This window comes from Mobula birostris, chromosome 9 (genome assembly GCF_030028105.1).
Source record: "Mobula birostris isolate sMobBir1 chromosome 9, sMobBir1.hap1, whole genome shotgun sequence".
Classification (NCBI taxonomy): Eukaryota; Metazoa; Chordata; class Chondrichthyes; order Myliobatiformes; family Myliobatidae; genus Mobula; species Mobula birostris.
The window spans coordinates 370,390-390,905 of NC_092378.1; the positions used below are offsets into that span (position 1 = coordinate 370,390).

Genomic DNA, 20,516 nt, shown 5'->3' on the forward strand with positions numbered 1-20,516 from the left:
GAGTACAGGAGTTGGAATGCTATGGTGAGGTTGTATAAGACATTGGTGAGGCCAAATTTGGAGTATTGTGTGCAGTTCTGGTCACCTAACTATTGGAAGGATAACAGTAAGATTGAAAGAGTGCAGAGAAGATTTACTAGGATGTTGCTGAGTCTTCAGGAGTTGAGTTACAGGGAAAGATTGAACAGGTTAGGACTTTATTCCTTGGAGTGTAGAAGAATAAGGGGAGATTTGATAGAGGTTTACAAAATTATGAGGGGGATAGACAGAGTAAAATGTGACTAGGCTCTTGCCACTTAGTTTCGGAGAGATAAATACAAGAGGACATGGCTTTAGGGTGAAAGGGGAAAGGTTTAGGGAGAACATTAGGGGGAACTTCTTCACTCAGAGTGGAACGAGCTGCCATCTGACGTGGTAAATGCGGGCTCACTCTTAAGTTTTAAGAATCAATTGGATAGGTACATGGATGGGAGAGGTCTGGAGGGTTATGGACTGGATACAGGTCAATGGGACTAATGGAATAATGTTTCAGCACAGACTATAAGGGCCGAATGGCCTGTTTTCTGTGCTGTAGTGTTCTATGGTTCTAAGTGCAGGATAGATGTATTCCAAAAAACAAATAAATATTCAAATGGCAAAATAGTACAGCAGTGGCTGACAAGCAAAGCCAAAGCTAACTCAAAATCAAAAGAGAGGGCATACAACAAAGCAAAAATTAATGGGAAGGCAGAGGACTGGGAAGCTTTTAAAAACCTACAGAGAGCAACTAAAAGAATCATTGGGAGGGAAAAGATGAAATATTGAAAGTAAGCTAACAAACAATATCAACCTGATGGCATGAACATCGACTTCTCTAACTTCCACTAATGCCCCACCTCCCCTTCGTACCCCATCCGTTATTTATTTTTATACACACATTCTTTCTCTCTCTCCTTTTTCTCCCTCTGTCCCTCTCACTATACCCCTTGCCCATCCTCTGGGTTCCCCCCTCCCCTTTGTCTTCTCCCCGGACCTCCTGTTCCATGATCCTCTCATATCCCCTTTGCCAATCACCTGTCCGGCTCTTGGCTCCATCCCTCCCCCTCCTGTCTTCTCCTATCATTTTGGATCTCCCCCTCCCCCTCCCACTTTCAAATCCCTTTCTCACTCTTCCTTCAGTTAGTCCTGACGAAGGGTCTCGGCCTGAAACGTCGACTGTACCTCTTCCTAGAGATGCTGCCTAGCCTGCTGCGTTCACCAGCAACTTTGATGTGTGTTGCTTGAATTTCCAGCATCTGCAGAATTCCTGTTGTTTGCGTTTCTAAAACAATATCAAAGATAGTAAAAGCTTTCTGAAGTATGTAAAAAAGAAGAAGAAGAGATGAGAGTGGATATAGGATCACTAGCAAATGAGGTTGGGAAAATAATAACGGTGGGGGGCAAGGAGATAGAAGATGAACTAAATGTGTATTTTGCATGTCTTCACTGTGGAGGACACTGGCAGTGTGCCAGATGTTGAAAGGTGAGAGGGAAGAGAAGTGAGTGCAGTTACTATTACAAGGGAGGAGGTGCTCAAAAAGCTGAAAGAGCCAAGGATACATGTCACCCGGACCAGATGAACTGTACCCTAAGGGTTCTGAAAGAGGTTGTGGTAGAGATTGTGGAGGCATTTGTAATGATCTTTCAAAATCATTGGACTCTGGCATAGTGCCAGAGGACTGGAAAATTGCAAATGTCACTCTACTCTTTAAGAAAGGAGGAAAGCAGCAGAAAGATAATTATAGACCAGATAAAATGACCTCAGTGGCTGGGAAGATATTGGACTCAATTGTTAAGGATGAGGTGATAGAGTACTTGATGACACAGGACAAGATAGGACAAAGTCAGCATGGTTTCCTTAATGGAAAATCTTACCTGATGAACCTTTTGGAATTCTTTGAGGGGATTACAAGTAGGATAGATAAAAGGGATGAAGTGGATGTTGTATATTTGGACTTTCAGAAGGCCTTTGACAAGGTGCCACAACTGAGGCTGCTTACCAACTTCAGAGCCCATGGTATTACAGGAAAGTTACTGGCATGGTTAGAGTATTGGCTGATTGGTAGGAGGCAGCGTGTGGGAATAAAAGGATCCTTTTCTGGTGGGCTACCAGTGACTAGTGGTGTTCCACAGCAGTCAGTGGTGGAACTGATTCTTTTTATGCTATATATAAATGATTTAGATGATGGAAAAGATGGCTTTGTTCCCAAGTTTGCAGATGATATGAAGATTGGTGGAGGGGCAGGTAGTGTTGAGGAAACAGGTAGGATGCAGAAGGACTTAGACAGATTAGGGGAATGGCAAGAAAGTAACAAATTAAATACAGTTTTGGAAAATGCATAGTCATGCACTTTGGTAGAAGAAAGAAATGTGCAGACTATTTTCTGAATGGGGAGAAAATCAAAAAATCTGAGACCCAAAGGGACTTGGGAGTCTTTGTGCAGAACAACCCTAAATGTTAACTTGCAGGTCGAGTCAGTTGTGAGGAAGGCAAATGTAATGTTAGCATTCATTTCAGGTGTTCATTATCTGATAAACCTCTATCAGATTTCAGTGCTTCAAGTAAAGGAATTCCAGTTGGCCAACCTCTCCATGCAGTTAATTGCCCCTAATTTAGGCAACATCACGGTGAATCTTTCCTGTACCTTCTCCAAACTCTCACATCCTTTAGTAAAGTGGTGACTGGAGCTGCACACTCTACTCCAGCTGTGCCCTAACCAATGTTTTCTGAAGTTTTACTAAGATCTCCATTCTCTTGTATTTTATTCCCTGGAGAATGAGTCAAGGATTCCTTTGCTGCCTTCACTACCCTCTCAGAGTCAGAATCAGAATCAGCTTTATTATCACCAGCATGTGACGTGAAATTTGTTAGCTTATCTACTTGTGCTGCTGGAACTTTGTATACCGTTCGTCATTACTGCCTATATTCATTCACGTAGAGCAGGGAATTGTACAGCACAGGAATAGGCCCTTCGCTCTATGATGCTAGGTTAAACTGCCCATCAACTATGTGGTTTGTATCTCTCACTGTAGGTTATTAGATCCCAAAATGCATCATATCAATTGTTGATAAATGTTTCATCATGGACCCTCGTGGCCAAGCACATTAAGTTCTTGACTTTATACATTATGTGACTGGGTTCTGCTTTTTGGATGTCGGCAGCCTGTTGGTGAAAGTCTATATATGATCATCCCTCAAGTAAGGTTGGGTAATACTAAGGCTGCATTAATGGTTTGACATTCTGTAGGCGTGTGCATCCTAGTTTTACTGCTTATCTTCTCCTTGACTGTGTCAGTTGGAGAGGGAGTTTGGAGAACTGGTCAGTGAAAAGCAAGAATGCAAGATGGAGAACCAGAGATTAAAAAGGACCACAGAGGAGTTGGAGGAATCTCTCCAAAAAGCAAACAATGACCTACTGGATGCTCAACTTCAGATACAGGCGCTGCAGCAAAGATCATCACAACTCCAGGAGGAACAGGAAATGTGAGTTCACTCTGAATATGATGTGAAATTGAAACATTTTAGAAAATTTGTAATTCAGCCGATTGTCATATGAATTTCCAATATTGATAAGCAATTAGCATTTGCTTACTTAATTTTTTATAGAGTGCTACTTTAGTCATCTTATCTGTTGTAATTAGAAACATAGAAAACGTACAGCACAGTACAGGCCCTTCAGCCCACAAAGCTGTGCCGAACATGTCCTTACCTTAGAACTACCGAGGCTTACCCATAGCCCTCTATTTTTCTAAGCCCCATGTATCCATCCAGGAATCTCTTAAAAGACCCTATCGTTTCCGCCTCCACCACCGCTGCCGGCAGCCCATTCCACACACTCACCACTTTCTGCATAAAAAAACTTACCCCTGACATCTCCTCTGTACCTATTCCAAGCATCAATTTTCGTGCAACCAATTAATGTCATTGTAGTGGTAAAATTGATTCAAATAGGGCAGCATGGTAGCCCAGCGGTTAGCACAATCACTTTGCAGTGCTAGCAATCACCAGTTGGGGCTCAGTTCCCACGGCTGTCTTTATGGAGTTTGCACATTTTTCCAATGACCGTATGGGTTTTCTCTGGGTGCTCCAGTTGCCTCCCTCATTCCAAAGACTTACAAGTTATGATAACTCATTTTGGTAAAAGGAACAATAGTACGGACTATTATCTAAATGGGGAGAAAATTCAAACATCAGAGGTGCAGAGGGACTTTGGAACCCTCGTGCAAGACTCCCAGAAGGTTAATTTACAGGTTGAGTCTGTGGTAAAGAAGGCAAATGCAGTGTTGGAATTTATTACAGGGGGAATAGAATATAAAAGCAAGGAGATAATGCTGAAGCTTTATAAGACACTGGTTAAACTTCACAGAGTATTTTCAACTGCTGTGGGCCCCTTATCTCAGAAAGGATGTATTGTCATTGGAGAGAGTCCAGAGGAGGTTCACGAGGATGATTCTGGGAATGAAGGGGTTAACATGAACGTTTGGAAATTTTGGGCCTGTACTCACTGGAATTTTGAAGAATGTGGGAGGGGGGATCTCTTTGAAACCTATCAAATGTTGAAAGGACTAGATAAGGTGGATGTGGAGACCATGTATCCCCTGGTGGGAGTATCCGAACTAAAAGGCACAGTCTCAAAATTGAGAGGTGACCTTTTAGAACAGAGGTAGGAGGAATATTTTTAGTCAAAGAGTAGCGAATCTGTGAAGTGCTCTGCCACAGGCTGCGGTGGAGGCCGAGTCCGTGGGCATATTCAAAGCGGAAGTTGATGGTTTCCTGATTAGTCGGGGCATTAAGGGATATGGCTAGTGGGCAGGTGTATGGGGTTGAATGGGATCCAGGATCAGCCTTGATGAGATGGCGAGGTGGAATCGATGGGCTGAATGGCCTAATTCTGCTCCAATGTCTTGGTTGTATGGCCGTATGGATTAGGGATACTACGCTGTGGACATGCTATGTTGACGCAGGAAGCATGGCGACACCTGCAGGCTGCCCCCCAGCGCAATCCTCGCTGATGTGATTTGATACAAATGACGTATTTCACAGTAGTTTTTGACATTACAATGTACATGTAGCAAGTAAAACTAATCTTTATCTTTAAGTGCTCTTGTTAACTCCTGTAGAATAAGGTTTGGAGACTTCAGTACCTTTATGATAGTTTAGAAGTATATGGGCCGTATGCAGCCAAGTAGGGGAGTAGCCAAGAGAAGAATCTTGGTCAGGTTGGATCATAGATTCATAGAATATTACACCTCAGAAACAGCCCTTCGGCCTGTCTTAGTCCATGCCAAACTATTAATTTGCCTAGTCTCATTGACCTCATCCTGAACCATACCCCTCTCATCCATGAACCTATCCAAACTGAACCCGAATCCACCACTTCCTCTGGCAGCTCATTCTACCTTAACACAATCGTCTGAGTGAAGTTTCCCATCATGGTCCCCTTAAACATTTCATCTTTCACCCTTAACCCCATGACCTCTTGTGTCTCCATATTAACTTAAAATAAACACATATGAATGCCGTAACTCTCATCCAGACTCGGAATCACATTTATTATCACTGACATATTGATGTTCATTTTTATCACATGTATCTTTGAACGCATTACTTACAAAAAGAAAGGAAAAAAGGCTAAACACTCTCAGGAGAGCAGGACGAGCTGGATCACACACAGGAGAGAAGGTAGCAGAGTAGAATGAGGTGGATTGCTCAGGAGAGAAGGTGAGAGAGTGGGATAAGTGGGATTGCACTCAAGAGAGAACATGGGTAGTTGGGGCAAGATGGATTGCTCTCAGGAGAGGAGGAGGGAGAATGGGATGAGTGGGATTGTACTCTGGAGAGAAGATGGAAAAGTGGGATGTAGTAGGTTGTTCTCAGGAGAAAAGATGAGAGAGAGGAACGAGCTGTATTCCTCTTATGACAGCAGGTGGGAGAGTGGGACAAGCTGGATTAAACTCAAGGAAGACACCGGGAGAATGGGATGAGCGAGATTCCTTTCAGGAGGTAAGGTGGGGGAATGCGATGATCTGGATTTGTCTCAGGAGAGCATGTAGGAGAGTGGGACAGGCTGGATATTTCTCAGCAGGGAAGATAGGAGAGTGGGACAAGCTGGATATTTCTCAGCAGGGAAGGTAGGACAGTGGGACAAGGTGGATTGCTCTCAGCTGAGAAGGTGGGAGAATGGGATGAATTGGATTAGTCTCAGTAGACAAGGTGGGAGAGAGGAACAAGCTGGATTGCTCTCATTGGAGTCAACTGGGAGAATGGGATGAGCTAGATCGCTCTCAGGAGAGACAAGCTGGATCATTCTCAGGAGAGATGGTGGGTGAGTGGCATGAGCTGGATCATTCTCCAGAGAGAAGTTGGGAGAGTGGGATAAGTTAGATTAGTGTAAAGAGAGAGGAAAGAAGAGTGGTATAAGCTGGATTGCACTCAGGAGAGAAGGAGGGAGAGTGGAACAAGCTGGATTGCTTTTAGGAGAGAAGGAGGGACTTCCGGTAGTGCTCATGGAGTGAAGTCGTGTTCTTGACTTGCTCCATTACCTCTGAGTTTTTCTTCTTATGATCAGCTATATTTTAACTAACCATTAAGGCATCGACTTTTACAATACTTTGAAACAAATTGGGCTCTTTGATAATCGGACGCTTTTAAGGTATGCTATGTCTAAGGATGGAAAAAATGGGAAAGACGGCAAACCTCCGGTTAGACCGAAAGGTACCGATTTTCCTCCGACTGAACCACCGGTGACTTTGAAAGCTATATCGGATCTAATTCAAAGGGAAATTTCAACCTCTATTACGGAGCTGATTCGTGCGGAAATTTCAATTAATTTCCAGAAAATTGCCGATTCAATCGATAAAATACAAACATCTATTACGGAACATCAGTCGGCTATACGTAATCTTCAAAAATCCACGCAACAAAATGAACTCAAGATGGGGAAAATTGAAGAAACAATTAATGTAATGAAGAAGAAACTTGACTTTCTGACCTTTAAAAGCTCTGACTTAGAATCCAGAATGCGACGGCAGAATCTCCGAATGATTGGGGTGCGTGAAGCTGCTGAATCTGACAACCCAATGAAGTTTTTTTCTCAACTTTTAAAAGATGCATTTCCTACTGTATTTCCTGACCAACCACCGTTATTGGATCGTGTTCATAGAGTTCCATCATACTCGTCTAAGTCAGATAAACCTTGACATGTCATCTTACGTTTTCATTACTTTCAAGACAAGGAGAAACTGTTTCGATTCGTTCGATCTAAAGGTTACATTGATTTTTTGGATCTTCATTTTCGGTTTGTGGAGGATTTCAGTAAACCAATTCGGGATCAACGGGTTCGTTATAGATCTGTGATGTCGGAACTCTACAAGATGGATTTAAAACCAGCGCTGCTTTACCCAGCACGTCTAAGGATTCGTACGTTGGATGGAGCCTTCCGTTTTTTTGGATCTCTATCGGATGCCCAGAGTTATCTGGATCAATTTTCATCTTCAACATCTTAATCGTAATTGTTAACAATCTCCGTTTGATCGGAGGTTGTGAATCTGTCGGCCTTAATTTTTTTTTGCCTTATATGGGCAGAAAAGTTTATTTTTGATTAATTAATATGGTTGCTAAACTTTCTTTCTATCTGCGTCATTCCTTTCTTTTTCCCAGGGGATTCTGGGTGGTTATTCCCCCAGCGTCATTCTACGTATTTCCTTTGAGGCCTTAAATTTTGTAGTTTTTAAATCTTTTTTTTGTAGGTTTTCATAACTAGTTTATGTTAATAATTTCATTTCTTTTTTTGTTTATTCATAGGGTCTGGGGTTTGTTGCAGTTTTTTTATATTTTCTGGCTTTTTCTCTGTTATATTAAGTGTTTGTTTTTATTGATTTACTTTTTTTATTTTTTTACTGTTTTATAACTAGCTGATCTTTTTTATATTTACACTTTTTTAGGGAGCGTCTATCGGAAGTCATGGGGGTAGTTTTAGTGCTTGCTTCTTTCTGGCTGGTCTGTTTTAGATTTAACCTTGGGGTCATGGGGTGGGGGGTGGTGGGAGGGGCTTCACGTTTTAGTTTTTTTCTTCTTGGGCTATGTACACTATTGAAGTATTGGTTGCGTTCTCCTTCCCGGTATCTCTTATTTGTTCTGTTCACTTTCCGGGTTCGTGGGCCGAGCCTATCGTCACTCCTCCTTTTTGCGGGTTGACTTTAGGGTTTATGGAGCCTATTATTAATTTTGTCTCCTGGAATACTAATGGTCTTAACCATCCTATTAAAAGGAAAAAAGTTTTTAAAGTGTTCCGGAGACTTAAAGCACAAATTCTATTTTTACAAGAGACCCATGTGCGGAGGGGGGACAGACTACGTTTTTTTAAATTCTGGAAGGAATAACAGTTTCATTCGAACTCTAATGCTAAGATTCGAGGCGTCTCTATTTTTATAGACTCCTCTGTTACTTTTATACAACATGATATTATCTCTGATCGGAATGGTAGATTTTTACTGGTTAGTGGTCTATTATTTAATAAAAAGGTAGTTTTGGTTAATGTTTATGCTCCCAATATGGACTGTCCGGAATTTTATAAATCATTATTCAATCAGTTCCCGAATTTGAATGAGTTTTCATTGATCTGGGGCGGAGATCTTAATACCTGTTTATCTCCAGCTTTGGACCGTTCAGCTCCTCTATGGGCCTTGCCTAATAAATCTGCAACTTTGATTAATTCATTCCTCTCTGATTCTGGGTCAACGGACATTTGGCGCTTTTTGCATCCTCAGGAAAAAGATTTTTCTTTTTTTTCACATGTTCACCATTCCTATTCAAGAATTGATTATTTCTTTATTGAGTCTCGTCTTATTTCTTCAGTGATTAAATGTGATTATGACTCTATAACCATTTCGGATCATGCTCCACTTAAGCTTTCTATTAAAATTCAGGCCAATACACAAAATAATAGACAATGGCGTTTTAATTCGCTGTTGCTTCAGGACTCGGACTTTGTTAACTTTATGAATGAACGGATTGATCTTTTTTTTACAATCAACTATACAGAGGATATTTCTGTGAACATTCTTTGGGATACTTTTAAAGCTTATATTCGTGGTCAGATTATCTCGTATTCTGCTGCTTTGAGGAAGAAGCTGAGGCAGGAGGAGTTGGTAATTGTGGACAAGGTTAAGGAAATTGATAAGAAATATGTTACAGCTCCCTCTGAGGAGTTATATAAACAAAGAACTGAACTTCAAAGGGAACGCAGTTTATTACTTTCATCCTCGATTGTAAACCAATTAAAGAAAACAAGAAGTGAACTTTATGTACACAGTGACAAAATTGGCAAACTGTTGGCTAACTAATTGAAGTCTAATTATGCTAAATCTCAAATTTATCAGATTTATAATCAAAATGATCGACTGATACTTGATCATGCTGGGATTAATCAAACCTTCTTTGATTTTTATTCTTCCTTATATCAATCAGAGTCTCCTCGAGACTCTAAATATATGAATGATTTTTTAGATAACCTAGACTTCCCTGAAATTTCACAGGATATGTCTTCTATGCTAGATACTCCCATTACCACTGATGAGATTAAGAATGTTATTTCCTCTATGAACCTGGGGAAAGCCCCTGGCCCTGATGGGTTTACCGCAGAATTTTATAAATGTTTTGCACCTTCATTAATCCCTTGGTTCTGTAGGGTTTTCGAGGCTTCATTAAAACTTGGTAAACTTCCTGAATCTTTCAATAGAGCGTTAATCTCTCTAATATTAAAGAAGGATAAAGATCCTGCTCAATGTGCATCTTATAGACCAATATCTTTATTAAATGTTGATTCTAAAATTTTTTCTAAGTTATTAGCAAACAGATTAGAAAAAGTACTTCCTTTTATTATTTCAGAAGACCAGACGGGTTTTATTAAAGGTCGTTACTCTTTTTATAACATTCGCACACTGTTAAATATTGTTTATACCCCCTCACAAAATGTTCCTGAGTGTGTTATCTCTTTAGATGCTGAGAAAGCTTTTGGTAGAGTAGAATGGCCTTACTTATTTAAGGTGCTTGAAATGTTTAATTTTAGCTCGAAATTTATATCCTGAATCAAACTGTTATATCATTCTCCTGTGGCCTCGGTCCGTACTAACTCTCTAAGCTCACCTTTTTTCCCTCTTTTTCGAGGTACTCGACAAGGTTGTCCTCTTAGTCCTTTATTACTTGATATTGCATTAGAACCTCTTGCAATTGCCATTCGAGAATCTCCAAATATTACTGGGATAACTCGGGGCTTGAAGTCCCATAAAATATCACTCTATGCTGATGACTTACTTTTATATATTTCTAATCCTCAAAAATCCATCCCTGCTGTTTTAGAGTTATTAGCACAATTTAGTCTCTTTTCAGGTTATAAATTAAACCTTAGTAAGAGTGAACTTTTCCCGATTAATAAACCACTTCCCTTATATCATAACTTTCTGTTTAAATTGATAATTATTTTTCATATCTTGGGATTAAACTTACTTGTAAACACAAAGATTTATTTAAGATTAACTTTTTACCCTTAATTGACCATATTATTCAACTTTCATCTAAATGGTTTCCTTTATATTTAACTTTGATTGGTCGTATTAATGCAGTTAAGATGTTTTTTTCTGCCAAAATTTTTATATATATTTCAGGCATTACCGATTTTTGTTCCAAAATCTTTTTTTGATAAAGTTGACTCAAAAATTTCTTCATTTATTTGGCAAAATAAAAACCCGAGACTGGGTAAAACACACTTACAGAGAGCTAAGGGAGATGGAGGTTTAGCATTACCTAACATTAGATTCTATTATTGGGCAATTAATATTCGACATATGAAATTTTGGTTACTTGACCAGGATATACTATCCATTCCTAAATGGGTAGCATTGGAATTACAATCTGTTCAGGGCTATACACTTGGCTTTATTTTAGGTTCCTCTCTTCCTTTTGATTTGAAACGCCTTAAACAGGTATCTAACCCGATAGTTAAATATACCTTACGTATTTGGTTTCAATTCAGAAAATTTTTTGATCTTAACCAATTTGGGCTAGCGATTGCTATTTTAGGCAACATATTTTTTCCTCCCTCTTTTACGGATCGTGCTTTTCAAATTTGGAAGACTAAGGGTATTTCACGGTTTTTGGATTTATTTTTAGATGGTTCCCTTATGTCTTTTGAACAATTATCTAATAAATATAATTTATCAAGAATACATTTTTTTAGATATCTACAAGTTAGAAATTTCCTAAGTACTATCTTCCTTTCCAATGCTTCCTCCTACATACATTTTAGATACTATAATTAACCTTAATCCATGTCAGAAAGGTGCATCGGCTATGATTTATAATATTATTATGAAACTTAGGAAAGCTCCATTTGATAAGATTAGGGTAGATTGGGAACAGGAATTGGGGTCTATCATTTCCGTGGATGACTGGGGGCAGATTTTACAATTAGTTAATACTTCCTCTATCTGTGCTAAACATTCCCTAATTCAATTTAAAGTTGTTCATAGAGCACATACGTCCAAAGATAAATTAGCTCGCTTTTATTCTCATATTAATCCTTTTTGTGATAGATGTCCGGGGCAGATAGCCTCTTTAACTCATATGTTTTGGTCTTGTCCTACTCTGGAAACTTTTTGGAGAGACACTTTTAATATTATCTCAAAGGTATTGAATATAGATATCTCTCCTCACCCTATTACTGCTATCCTTGGACTACCTAAAATTTCCAGTAATCTTTCTCCTTCAGCCCGTAGAATGATTGTATTTCTTACTTTAATGGCGAAAAGATGTATCTTATAACATTGGAAAGAGCTTAATGCTCCAACCACCTTTTTTTGGTTCTCTCAGACGATATTATGCTTGAATTTGGAGAAAATTAGAAGCAATCTTTATGATTCCTCACTTAAATTTGAACAGACCTGGAGATCTTTTATTCAATATTTTCATTTAATGTAATTTTTTTTCTTCTCTTTTTTGCTCCATATTTGTATACCCTTCTTGTTTTTTTTTACTGTTTTTAATGGAGGTCGGGTTTGAGGACGTGATTTTCAGTTCTTTAACTCTACTTGGTTCCAAGTGAGCCCATTGCTTTGCTTTGCTTTTAGATTAGTTGCACGGTGGTTTTTTTTTCCTTTTCTCTATTGAGATATATATATATATATATATACTATTATGTTACCTTAGTATGTTATGTTTAAATTACATTGTTTGTATCACTTTTTTTTCTGTATTAATATCTCCTGTAATTTTATTATATTCTAACAGTGTATTAGTGCCTATATGGCTTACCTTTTTGTATACTTATTCAATAAAAGGATTTAAAAAGAAAGAAAGGAGAGAAAGAGGGAGAGTGGGATGAGAGGGATTGCTCTCAGGAGATAACATAGGTGGTTGGGATGAGCTAGATTGCACTCAGGAGAGGAGGAGGGAGAGTGGGACGTGCTGGATTGCTCTCAGGAGAGATGAGGGAGAGTGGGATTACTGTCAGTGGAAAAGTTGGAAATGTGGGACAAGCTGGATTGCACTCAGTTGAGAACATGAGAGAGAGGGAGGTGCTGGTTTGCCCTCAGGCGAGAAGGTGGGAGAGTGGAATTGTGACATTTTGGCCATTACAGGGACTTGGATATTTCAGCGGCAGGAATGTCTGTTGAGTGTGCCAGGCTTTAAATGTTTCAAAAAGGACAGAGAGGGAGGCAAAAGAGGTAGGGTCATGGCATTGCTAATTAGGGATAGTGTCACAGCTGCAGAAAATGAGGAAGTCATGGAGGGATGGTCTCCTGAGTCAGTGTGGGTGGAAGTCAGAAACAGGAAAGGGGCAATAACTCTACTGGCTGTTTTCTATAGACTCCCCAATAGTAACAGGGATATTGAGGAGGAGATAGGGAGGCAGATTCTGGAATGGATGCAATAGTAATAGGGTGTTGTAATGGGAGATTTTATCTTTCCTAATATTGACTGGCATCTCTTTAGAGCAAGAGGTTTAGATGTGGTGGAGTTTGTTAGGTGTGTTCAGGAAGGTTTCCTGATGCAATATGTAGATAAGACAACTAGAGGAAAGGCCGTACTTGATCTGGTATTGGGAAATGAACCTTGTCAGGTGTCAGATCTCTTGGTGGAGAGCATTTTGGAGGTAGTAATCACAACTCTATCTCCTTTACCATAGTGCTGGAGAAGGAGAGGAACAGACAATTTGGGAAAACATTTAATTGAGGTAGGGGGAAATATGATGCTATTAGGCAGGTTAGCAGATGTTCTCAGGGAAAGGCATGACAGAAATGTGGTAAATGTTCAGGGAACATTTGTATGGCGTTCTGCATAGGTAATGTTCCATTGAGGCAGGGAAAGGATGGTAGGATAAAAGAACCATGGTGTACAAAGGATGTGGAAAATCTAGTTAAGAAGAAAAGAAAAGCTTACAAAAGGTTTAAGAAACTGGGTACTGATAGATTCTGGAAAATTATCAGCTTTCCAGAAAAGAGCTTAAGAATTAAATTAGGAGAGCTAGAAGGGGCCATGAGAAGGCCTTAGTGAGCAGGATTAAGGAAAACTGCAAGGCATTCCCCAAGTATGTGAAGAGCAAGAGGATGAGCCGTGCAGAATGGACCAATCAGGAGTGATAGTGGAAACGTGTGCATGGAGTCACTTCAATATTCACCAGGGAAAAAGACCTTGGCAATTGTGGAGATGACTTACAGCGGACTGAAACACTTGAGCATATAGACATTAAGAAAGAAGATGTGCTGGAACTTTAAGTTAGATAAGTCACTGGGACCAGATGAGATATACCCCAGGCTACTGTGGGAAGTAAGGGAGGAGATTGCTAAGCTTCTGGCGATGATCTTTGAGTCATCAATAGGGACAGGAGAAGTACCAGAGGATTGGAGGGTTGCAAATTTTGTTCCCTTGTTTAAGAAAGGGAGTAGAGATAACTCAGGAAATTATAGACCAGGGAGACTTACAACAGTGGTAGGCAAGTTGTTGAGAAGATCCTGAGAGGCAGGATTTATGAACATTTGGAGTGAATTAATCTGATTAGGGATAGTTAGCGTGGCTTTGTCAAGGGCAGGTCATGCCTTACGAGCCAGACTGAATTCTTTGAGGATGTAAGAAAACACATTGATGAAGGTAGAACAGTGGATGTAGTGTTTACGGATTTCATTAAGGCATTTGATAAGGTTCCCCATGCAAGGTTCATTCAGGAAGTAATGAGGCATGGGATCCAAGGAGACCTTACTTTATGGATCCAGAATTGGCTTGCCAACAGAGGGCAACGTGTGGTTGTAGAAGGTTCATATTCAGCAAGGAGGTCAGTGATTAGTGATGGGCCTCAGGGATCTGTTCTGGGTCCCTCCTCATTGTGATTTTCATAAATGACCTGGATGAGGAAGTGGAGGGATGGGTTAGTAAATTTGCTGATGACACAAAGGTTGGAGGTGTTGTGGATAGTGTGGAGGATTGTCAGAGGTTACAGCGGGACATTGATAGGATGCAGAACTGGGCTGAGAAGAGGCAAATGGAGTTCAACCCAGATAAGTGTGAAGTGGTTCATTTTGGTAGATCAAATTTGACAGTGTTGTTAAGAAGGCGTATGGTGTGTTGGCATTCATTAACCACTGGATTGAGTTCAAGAGTCCTGAGGTAATGTTACAGCTGCATAAGACCTTAGTCAAATCCCACTTGCAGTACTGTATTCAGTTCTGGTCACCTCACTAGAGGAAGGATGTGGACACTGTAGAAAGAGTGCAGAGGAGATTTACAAGGATGTTGCCTGGATTGGGGAGCATGCCTTATGAGAATAGGTTGAGTGAACTTGGCCTTTTCTCCTTGGAGCAATGGAAGATGAGAGGTGACCTGATGGAGGTGTGTAAGATGATGAAAGGCATTGATCGTGTGGATAGTTAGAAGCTTTTTCCCAGAGATGAAACATAAGGGACATAGTTTTAAGGTACTTGGAAGCAGGTACTGAGGGAATGTCAGAGGTAAGTTTTTCACACTGAGTGGTGGGTGTGTGGAATGTACTGCCGGCGATGGTGGTAGAGGTGGATACAATAGGGTTTTTTAAGAGACTCTTGGATAGGTACATGGAGCTTAGAAAAATACAGGGCTATGCAGTAGGGAAATTCTAGGCAGTTCCTAAAGTAGGTAACCTGGTCGGCGCAACATTGTGGGCTGAAGGGCCTGTAATGTTCTCTGTAGTGCGACAAGCTGGATTGCTCTCAGCAGAGAAGGTAGGCTGTGGGACAAGCTGGATTACACTCAAGTAAGAATGTAGAAGAGAGAGATGAGCTGGATTGCTCGAAGCAGAGAAGGTGGGAGTGTGGGACGTGCTGGATTGCTGTCAGAAGAGATGGTGGGAATGTGGGGCGAGCTGGATTAGTCTCTGGAGACAAGATAGAAGTGTGGGGCAATCTGAATTGCTCTCAGAGGAGAAGGTGGGAGAATGCGACGAGTGGAATTGCTCTCAGGAAAGAAGTTTGGAGAGTCTGATGAGCTGAGTCAGGAGATAAGAAAGAAGAGTGTGATAAGCTCGATTGCAGTCAGAAGAGAAGGTGGGACAGTGGGGCAAGCTGAATTACTCTCAGAAGAGAATGTGGAAGAGTGGGACAAATTGGAATGCTTTCAGGGGAGAACATGGGAGAGTGGGACTAGCTGCATTGCTCTCAGGAGAGATGGTGGGTGAGTGGGACAAGCTGGATTGCTCTCTTGTATTGCATTTTCATGAAGATATCCATCCATAGTGTTTCTGTTATGCTGCTTAAAATGAAATCCCCTTTCACTGTCAGCTATGAAAGTTGAAAATGAGAAATAATGTCTGCTTTATTCAGTATTTCAATATTTGAATGAGATATTTCCCACAGGGAGCTCTATCGTGTGACTGAAAGCATGGAAAGAGAGAAGCTAAGCCTTTGTAAGCAGTTGGATCTCCTGAGGTAAGTTGTGTCATTGGAAACAGTCTGTGCAGTGCTGTTATTTCTGAGTTACAGGGCTTTGTGAACTCTGGGTGAAGGAAGACATTCAAATGTAACACATCTAATGATGTGACCTGGCCACTGAGTTTTTGTCTTTTTTAAATCAAGTTCTGAAGTATGACATTCCCAAATTCTGAGGGAAGGACAAAGATTAATTAAAGATAGCGTGGCTTTGTTACGTTGAATTTCCATCTGACAATCAGATTGAATTTGTCAAAGTGATAAACTGTATTGAAAATCAAAATATATCTGTAGATACTGCAGATCTAAAATGTAAACACAGACCATGCTTCTGGCATTTTCTGTTGTTTTACAGCAATATGTAGTTATGAGGGTGGTTAATGAAGTTTGCATGGATTTTAGTAAGGCTTTTAACAAAGTTGCATTGGGAAACTATTTAGTGTGAATTATTTGGGCTAAATGCACTGTTTCGATGCTGTGCTATTCTCTGATTCTGTCACTCAGGAACTTAATTGTTCTGCTGTGTATTAAACACAGAGAACTAGAAAGTTAGACAGAAGTCTCCTCCTCATGTATTAAGTGGAATGGATGGGTTGTCTTATGAGGAAAGTTTGAACAGATTTGTATCCTCTGGTGTTTAAAGCCTGAGATGACACCTAATTTAAATGTAAGATTCTAAGGATGTGCTGACATTGGAAAGACAGGAAGAAGCTGATTCCTCTGTGGAAAAAAAATTTCAAGCCTGTGATCACTGTCTATAATTAATGAGTTAATTATTTAAGTCAGATGGGAGGGGATTGTGAGTCTTTCTAACTCTTCTCCTGTAGGGATAGAAGAAGCAGAGTCTTTGAGCAGTTTTGGGTAGTGTTAGAGAGATTCTTCATCACCAGATGAGGTAAGAATGTGAGTCTAAGCCTACAACAGGATCAGGCATGGTCCTCTGAATGGTAGGGCAAGCTGTTGGAGAGCCTTATGCATACGTTCATAGAATGTCTAATGTACGTGTAAAGGAACTTCATTGATTAGAGAAGATAGAAATATAGAAACATAGAAAACCTACAGCACAATACAGGCCCTGCGGCCCACAAAGCTGTGCCAAACATGTCCTTATCTTAGAACTACCTAGGCTTACCCATAACCCTTTATTTTACTAAGCTCCATGTACCTATCCAAAAGTCTCTTAAAAGACCCTATCGTTTCCGCCTCCACCACCGTTGCTGGCAGCCCATTCCACACACTCACCACTCTCTGCATAAAAAAACTTATCCCTGACATCTACTCTGTACCTATTTCCAAGCACGTTAAAACTATGCCCTCTCATGCTAGCCATTTCAGCCCTGGGAAAAGGCCTCTAACTATCCACATGATTAATACCTCTCATTATCTGGTACACCTCTATCAGGCCACCTCTCATCCTCCATCGCTCCAAGGAGAAAAGGCTGAGTTCACTCAGTCTATTCTCATAAGGCACGCTCCCCAATCCCCAAGCCAGGCAACATCCTTGTAAATCTTCTCTGCACCCTTTCTATAGTTTCCATGTCTTCCCTGTAGTGAGGCAACCAGAATTGAGCTCAGTACTCCAAGTGGGGTCTGACCAGGGTCCTATATAGCTGCAACATTACCTCTTGGCTCTTAAACTCAATCCCATGATTGATGAAGGCCAATGCACCATACGCCTTCTTAACCACAGAGTCAACCTGCGCAGCAGCTTTGAGTGTCCTATAGACTCAGACCCCAAGATCCCTCTGATCCTCCACTCTACCAAGAGTCTTACCATTAATACTATATTCTGCCATCATATTTGACCTACCAAAATGAACCACCTCACACTTATCTGCGTTGAACTCCATCTGCCACTTCTCAGCCCAGTTTTGCATCCTATCAATGTCCTGCTGTAACCTCTGACAGCCCTCCACACTATCCACATCACCCCCAACCTTTATGTCATCAACAAATTTACTAACCCATCTCTCCACTTCCTCATCCAGATCATTTATAACAATCATGAAGAGTAGGGGTCCCAGAACATATCCCTGAGGCACATCACTGGTGACCGACCTCCATGCAGAATATGATCCATCTACAACCACTCTTTGCCTTCTGTAGGCAAGCCAGTTCTGGATCCAGAAAACAATGTCCCCTTGGATCTCATGCCTCCTTACTTTCTCAATAAGCCTTGTATGAGGTACCTTATCAAATGCCTTGCTGAAATCCATATACACTACATTTATGGCTCTACCTTCATCAATGTGTTTAGTCACATCCTCAGAAAATTCAATCAGGCTCATAAGGCACAACCTGCCTTTGACAAAGCCATGCTGACTATTCCTAATCATATTATGCCTCTCCAAATGTTCGTGAATCTGCTTCTCAGGATCTTCTCAATCAACTTACCAACCACTGAAGTAAGACTCACTGGTATATAATTTCCTGGGCTATCTCTTCTCCCTTTTTTTATGATTTAAATTTTATTGAATTCTTTTACAATTTTTCCCCGAACCCTTGAATCAGTGTTGAAGTTATGCAAATCATAGCTTACAAAACGTAAAATTATCCATAAAATAAAAAACAAACATGGCAGAAATAAATATCAATATAATAACCATGTGTGTCTATTTAGACCTCTAATAACTTAAAAGACTGCCATTCAGCAATATGCTTCACCACACATTCACCTCTATTCCCACCGCCCTAGAAACCTAAATATTTGCCCCGTTTTTGTGTATAGATGTCCAATCTATCAAACTGTTTGTAAGAGATGCATTCTAAAGCTGCCACTTTGGCTATTTCTGTGACTCACTCCTGAAATGATGGTCCCTCCAAGTTCCTCCGACCTCTAAGTATAATTTGTCTTCCTACCATTATACTTGTCTGGATCCAATTTTGAGAGTGTTTATCCCAAGTAACCCAAGTGTGTCTCCCAGGACAAAGGGTGTGGGGCAGAAAGGGAGTTGAATACCCGAAGCTTCACCAATATACTTATGTATTATAATCCAAAATTCTTGAATTCTGGGACGGGACCAGAGAGCATGTACCAAGTCCCCTTTATCCACCTCTCAGTGCCAGCATTCGGGGTGTTTTTCAACCCTAATCTATGTCACCTTGCTGGAGTCCAGTAAAAACGGTGCAGGATCTTAAACTGAATAAGGTGCACCCTCAGGTCTCTTGACATCGTTTTGACATTTTTGCAAATTTTATCCCACTCCTTTGTCTCAAAAGTCACAGTCAGGTCTTTTTCCCATGCTCTTTTAAGACCCAACAGAAATTTGTCCCCGGAAATTTGTGTTAAAGCTAAATAATAAGTTGAGGCTTCGTGACCTTTAGCATATGCAGCCAGTACAGTAGACAGTATCGTAGCTACTTGTGGAGGTTGCTGTGTAGAACCAAAAGTTGTATGTAGCAAGTGACGCAGTTTAAGATATCTCCAAAATTGTGACCTAGAGATATTGTACTGTTGGGTTAATTGATTGAAAGGTTTTAAACTGTCACCATTATAAAGGTCTCCCAATTTATTATACCTTTCCCTTGCCATTCCCTCCAGAAGAAAGGGGACTTATCAATACACAACTTTGGATTCATCCAGATACTCGAAGCTTCATTCAAATATGGATTAAATTTAAATAATCTAGTTATCTTATTCCAAAACAAATGCATATGCAATATAATTGGGTGAGACCTTGCCTCAGGAGGTAACTTGATAGACAAACATTGTAATGGAGGGATGGGAGGAAGAGCAGAACACTCAATACTATACCAAGGAGGCGCTCTCTCTGGAGGGAGAGACCAATGTGCTGAATGTTTAAGACTAAAGGCATAGTAATAGTATATTAACTTTGGCAAACCTAAGCCCTCCCTTTCAACTGGCAATTGTAATTTGTTAAAGTTTAAGCGTGGGCATTTACCATTCCAAATAAAAGCCTTAATTATTTTATCAAGTTGCTTAAATTATGTTAATTGGATTTGAACTGGTAATGATTGGAACAGATAATTAACCTTTGGAATGCTATTCATCTTCAAGGTATTTACTTTTCCTGACATTGACAAATGCAATGATGAACATCTGTCTACATCACATTAAATTCTCTGCAATAATGGATCAAAATTTACCTTTACTAAAACCTTCGGTTGAGGGGGAAAATTAATACCTAAATATTGTATACCCTTCTTTGGCCAGTGAAGTTTACCTGGATGAAAAGCAGATGCAAGGCAGTGTGCAATCAATGGTAGTGCTTCCGATTTTGTCCAATTAACCTTATAGCCTGAGAATCTGGAGTAAGACTTTATAATGTTAAAAAGACATGACACCAATTGACTACAGTCTGACACAAATAATAAAATATCATCCGCAAAAAGCATCAGTCTATAAATCTGTCCTCCCACAGATATCCCTATAAAGTTCTCATTCTCTCTGATAGCTGCTGCCAGGGGCTCCAGAGCTAGACAGAACAACATTGGGGAAAGTGGGGAACCCTGTCGGGTACCCCTTCCCAGAGAGAAGTAAGGTGAAATGTAACCACTAGTTTGAACCGCTGCTTTAGGGTTATTAT

At 40.3% G+C, this 20,516-nt stretch overlaps 1 protein-coding gene across 1 annotated transcript in view; it reads left to right on the forward strand.

The window, feature by feature from the left end:
• The window catches only part of cracr2aa (calcium release activated channel regulator 2Aa), a 159,689-nt gene that overhangs the window by 40,597 nt on the left and 98,576 nt on the right, over positions 1 to 20,516 (forward strand). The window contains exons 8-9 of the mRNA XM_072269306.1: positions 3,315 to 3,502; positions 15,898 to 15,969. Of these exons, the coding sequence (XP_072125407.1) occupies positions 3,315 to 3,502; positions 15,898 to 15,969 (260 nt within the window). The remainder of the gene's footprint in view (positions 1 to 3,314; positions 3,503 to 15,897; positions 15,970 to 20,516) is intronic.